The sequence below is a fragment of the Octopus sinensis genome, linkage group LG29 (assembly GCF_006345805.1).
Source record: "Octopus sinensis linkage group LG29, ASM634580v1, whole genome shotgun sequence".
Classification (NCBI taxonomy): domain Eukaryota; kingdom Metazoa; phylum Mollusca; class Cephalopoda; order Octopoda; family Octopodidae; genus Octopus; species Octopus sinensis.
In genome coordinates, this window is record NC_043025.1 from 5,870,369 (window position 1) to 5,876,368 (window position 6,000).

The window sequence follows — 6,000 nt, forward strand, 5'->3', positions numbered from 1 at the left end:
ACAAGGACAGACAAAGCGATTAAGTCGATTACATCGACCCCAGTGCGAAACTGGTACTTTATTTATCGACCCCGAAAGGATGAAAGGCAAAGTCGACCTCGGCGGATTTTGAACTCAGAATGTAGCGGCAGACGAAATATCTATTTCTTTACTACCCACAAGGGGCTAAACATAGAGAGGACAAACAGACACACACACACACACACACACACACACATATACACGATATGCTCCTTTCAGTTTCTTATTTCTTTATTACCCACAAGGAGCTAAACATAGAGAGGACAAACAAGGACAGATAAAGGGATTAAGTCGATTACATCAACCTGAGTGCGAAACTGGTACTTTATTTATCGACCCCGAAAGGATGAAAGGCAAAGTCGACCTCGGCGGAATTTGAACTCACAACGTAACGCAGACGAAATACCGCTAAGCATTTCGCCCGGTGTGCTAACGTTTCTGCCAGCTCGCCGCCTTCCCTATAGTGTCTTCTACTATAGCCTTGGGCTAAACAAAGCCTTGACTGAATTTGGTAGACAGAAACTGAAAGAAGCCCATCGTGTGTGTGTGTGAGAGAGGAGGAGACCCCTTCGGTCATGACTGACCATGGGATTGCACCTAGAAAGTTACCCTCTGAGGCACAAGTCTGGACAAGGTTGTTTATGGAAGACGAGCATTTGCCCATGCATACCGGCCTCCCTGCCACATGACTGATGTCATCCAAGGGAAAGGTTGTCAAGCGATGTGGGGGGGGGAACAAACACAGACACACAAACACACACACATATATATACATATAGACGACAGGTTCCTTTCAGTTTTTGTCTACCAAATCCACTCACAAGGCTTTGGTCGGCCCGAGGCTATAGTAGAAGACACTTGCCCAAGGTGCCACGCAGTGGGACTGAACCCGGAACCATGTGCCTGGTAAGCAAGCTACTTAGCACACAGCCACTCCTGCGCCTATTCCTAGTCTTCGTTAGGTGTTTTACTCTTTTACTTGTTTCAGTCAGTTGACTGCGGCCATGCTGGAGCACCGCATTTAGTCGAGCAACTTGACCCGGGACTTATTCTTTGTAAGCCTAGTACTTATTCTACCGATCTCTTTTGCCGAACCGTTAAGTGACGGGGACGTAAACACACCAGCATCGGTTGTCAAGCAATGCTAGGGGGACAAACACAGACACACAAACATATATATATATATACATATATACAACGGGCTTCTTTCAGTTTCCGTCTACCAAATCCACTCACAAGGCTTTGGTTGGCCCGAGGCTATAGTAGAAGACACTTGCCCAAGGTGCCACGCAGTGGGACTGAACCCGGAACCATGTGGTTGGTAAGCAAGCTACTTACCACACAGCCACTCCTGTTTGTTTATTTTCAGAATGACATTGTAAGGTAGGTGTGAGAGGTTGGATCTGCCCAGTTTGAACATTAAACAAGGAGAATATGTGGGCTCGTTTAAACGCTAAAAGGTTAATCGTTAAAAGTATTTGCCTTTTGATGGAATATTACGCTTCCATTTCTTTCTTTACAAACTATCAAATTTAGCCAGAACACATTGTATATACAAGCTTCTTTCAGTTTCCATCTACCAAATCCACTCATTAGTAGGAGATACTTGCCCAAAGGCCATACAGTGGGATTAAACAGGAAAACTACACAGGTGTGGGTGGGAAGTGAATTTCTTAACCTGGCAGATATGATGTGTTAACCCAGTGAGTGGTAGTATGAACAATTGGTTGTTCATAATAGCTAAAAATAGATAAATAGCTTCCTTGTTTGTGTATATGGTTGTCCATGTGTTTGTGTTTGAGAATATGAACTCCAATAGTGTGAGGTCATTGTTCAAAATGTTGTTATAGCTTATTGAGTTGTGATTTGTATTTTTCAATAAACATGTTTTCTTTATTTGTCCATATTTGATTTGTGGTTTTGACAGAACAAAGGTAACGAAGACTAGGAATTATGAACAATTGGTTGTTCATAATAGCTAAAAATAGATAAATAGCTTCCTTGTTTGTGTATATGGTTGTCCATGTGTTTGTGTTTGAGAATATGAACTCCAATAGTGTGAGGTCATTGTTCAAAATGTTGTTATAGCTTATTGAGTTGTGATTTGTATTTTTCAATAAACATGTTTTCTTTATTTGTCCATATTTGATTTGTGGTTTTGACAGAACAAAGGTAACGAAGACTAGGAATTATGAACAATTGGTTGTTCATAATAGCTAAAAATAGATAAATAGCTTCCTTGTTTGTGTATATGGTTGTCCATGTGTTTGTGTTTGAGAATATGAACTCCAATAGTGTGAGGTCATTGTTCAAAATGTTGTTATAGCTTATTGAGTTGTGATTTGTATTTTTCAATAAACATGTTTTCTTTATTTGTCCATATTTGATTTGTGGTTTTGACAGAACAAAGGTAACGAAGACTAGGAATTATGAACAATTGGTTGTTCATAATAGCTAAAAATAGATAAATAGCTTCCTTGTTTGTGTATATGGTTGTCCATGTGTTTGTGTTTGAGAATATGAACTCCAATAGTGTGAGGTCATTGTTCAAAATGTTGTTATAGCTTATTGAGTTGTGATTTGTATTTTTCAATAAACATGTTTTCTTTATTTGTCCATATTTGATTTGTGGTTTCGACAGAACAAAGGTAATGAAGACTAGGAATTTGAGAGACTTGTTTGCTGCATATGTCTAAATGTTCCCTTAGTGGAATCTGTCTGGTGGTAGGATCTTGTTTGCTGTGTGTAATTTACAAATACTTGACGTAAATATCAGCAGGGTCCCCACTCCTGGCAAAACGGCCCACAAAATTGATGGTTTCCAAATGAAGATGCTCATGATATTTGTCCTGCACAGAGTTACAAATACTTCGTTCTCATCCATGGAGATACATGTGGAGCAGAAATGAAGTAAAACTGTGACTGGCTCATTAGAAAGTTGGAAGACAATTGCCCAAGGTGCCACACAGTGATGCTGAACATGGAAACTGTGTGGAGAGGAAGCTTAACTACACAGCTGTGCCTACACCTGTATATGTGTGAATGTGTATACAGACATGTGTGTGTGTGTGTGCTGCATATATGCCTGTGTGTGTACATATGTGTGTATGTGCGTATGTACATAAATATGTGTATGTATATAAGTATATGCATACATATACATATATGTATGTATGCATTTATGCATGTGTGTGTGTATGTTTATACACACACACACATATATGCGCATGTTTTTTGTGTGTAGATATAGAATATTAAAAAAATTAAATTAAAAAAAGATTATAAAATTGTAACCCCTCCCCCCTGATATTAACACTCCTCAACCTATTTCTTTATTACCCACAAGGGGCTAAACATAGAGGGAACAAACAAAGACAGACATAGGTATTATGTCAATTACATCGACCTCAGTGCATAACTGGTACTTAATTTATCGACCCTGAAAGGATGAAAGGCAAAGTCGACCTCGGCGGAATTTGAACTCAGAACATAATGGCAGATGAAATACCGCTATGCCTTTCGCCCAGCATGCTAACGTTTCTGCCAGCTCACCCACTACTGATATTAATACTCCTTAACCACATGACAAGCAGGAGTATTCACTCACCTTCTGTCCTCACACGTTCTTGTAGACTTCATCACACCTCCTCCACAAGTCCGAGAGCAGACACCGTCAGTCCAAGAGTTCCAATTTGAATTCGTCTCATTTGTGGGTTGTCCATGAAGCTTCAGTTTGGTTCGGTATTTAATTTATGTTTCATTTTGTTCGTTAAGATTCATTACATTTCCAGGTGTTAATGAAGCATGAGGCAGAGAAATAAAAAGAGAGAAAGAGAGAGAGGGAGAAAGATTGAAAATAAGAGACAAAAGAGAAAAATATTTCAGAGTACTGTACTTCACTTTACAAGGACCTACTTTACGAGACACCCAGGTTTACGAGTTTAATCTTTATATATAAAAGTGAGGTTGTGTGCTGTCTGTCTCCTACGATTTAGATTCCTAACTACTCCCACATTTTGCAGTGCAGTTTAACCAAAACCGGGTATCTTATAGTTGTGATTCATATCGACCCCTTCTGGGTATTAGCGCACGTCTAAGTAACGGGTACATAAACACTAGACGCTAAGTAACGGGTACATAAACACACCAACATCAGTTCTCAAGCAATGCTAGGGGGACAAACACAGACACACAAACATATACACACACATACATATATATATATATATATTATATATATATATATACATATACACGACAGGCTTCTTTCAGTTTCCGTCTACCAAATCCACTCACAAGGCTTTGGTCAGCCCGAGGCTAACTGGCTTCTGTGATGGTGGCACGTAAAAGGCACCATCCGAGCGTGATCATTACCAGCGTTGCCTTACTGGCACTTGTGCCAGTGGCACGTGAAAACAACATTCGAGCAAGGTCGTTGCCAGTGCTGCTGGAGTGGCTCCTGTGCAGGTGGCACGGAAAAAATACCATTTGAGCATGGCCGTTGCCAGTACCGCCCGACTGGCCTTTATATATATATATATATATGTGCACACACACACACACACACCCGTGCAATCATAAAGGATTAGCATGAAAGGGGGAGGTTAAACAATGATGATGATGATGATGATATATATTATATATATATGCACACACACACACCACACACACACACACCCGTGCAATCATAAAGGATTAGCATGAAAGGGGGAGGTTAAACAATGATGATGATGATGATGATATATATTATATATATATGCACACACACACACACACACACATAATTGTGTATATATATATATATATAATATATATATATATATATATATATATATATATATATATATGGAGGCGCAATGGCCCAATGGTTAGGGCAGCGGACTCGCGGTCGTAACATCACGGTTTCGATTCCCAGATGGGGTGTTGTGAGTGTTTATTGAGCGAAAACACCTAAAAGCTCCACGAGGCTTCGGCAGGGAATGGTGGCGGTCCCTGCTGTACTCTTTCGCCACAACTTTCTCTCACTCTTTCTTCTGTTGGCCTGCCCGCTTAGCCAGTGGGGTGGCGTCATTTGAAGGCTAAAACAATGCGAAGCGCATTGTGACCAGCGATGTGTAGCAACATCTGATAGCCTGGTCGGTCATGGTGATCATGGTGATATATATATATATATATAAATATATATATATATATGTATAGATTCAAATGAATATGGTACTTAATTTAGATGCACCAGAATTTTTTATGGTATTACCCATAAAATTATGTGGGGTGATTATAACCAAAAAATAAGCAACAAGATGGATCCGGTAATTTAGTACAATTGTTTCATACTATAACAATTTATTAAAGCTGCAAATATTTGCAGCTTTAATAAATTGTTATAGTATGAAACAATTGTACTAAATTACTGATCCATTCTTGTTGCTTATTTTTTGTATGTATATATATATGTATTCACACACACACACATACATGCACAAACATGCAAAAACACATACAGGTAGTATATTTATATTTTACCTGTGGCAATAGGGAAGCAAAAACCAGGATACAGGTGGTCAACCAGGGCAGCCAGGTACCACTTTGTGGTACCTTTGCTGTCATCATTGCAACAGAAGTTAGTTGTCTCTTCTTCCCTTTAACAATCGATGCTCATTGGACTCTGCTGAACCTGAAATATACAAAACAAAACAAAAACATAAGCAACAATGGCTACAACAACAACAACAAAAGGGGAGGCTCAATGGCCCAGTGGTTAGGGCAGCGGACTTGCGGTGAGCTGGCAGAAACGTTACCACATCGGCAAAATGCATAGCCATATTTCATCCGCCGTTACGTTCTGAGTTCAAATTCTGCCAAGGTCGACTTTGCCTTTCATCATTTTCGGATCAATAAATTAAGTACCAGTTACGCACTGGGGTTGATGTAATCGACTTGACTCCTTTGTCTGTTCTTGTTTGTCCCCTCTATGTTTAG

At 39.6% G+C, this 6,000-nt stretch overlaps 1 protein-coding gene across 2 annotated transcripts in view; it reads right to left on the minus strand.

Annotated features, from left to right (window-relative positions):
• Positions 1 to 5,692, minus strand: part of LOC115226219 (papilin) — a 75,920-nt gene extending 70,228 nt beyond the window's left edge. For both annotated transcript variants that reach the window (XM_036514904.1, XM_036514903.1), the window contains exons 1-2: positions 5,545 to 5,692; positions 3,629 to 3,747 (exon numbers count right to left, since the gene is read on the minus strand). In XM_036514904.1, coding sequence (XP_036370797.1) covers positions 3,629 to 3,747; positions 5,545 to 5,631 — 206 coding nt within the window. In that variant the 5' untranslated portion in view covers positions 5,632 to 5,692. The remainder of the gene's footprint in view (positions 1 to 3,628; positions 3,748 to 5,544) is intronic.
• Positions 5,693 to 6,000: the final 308 nt, after the last annotated feature.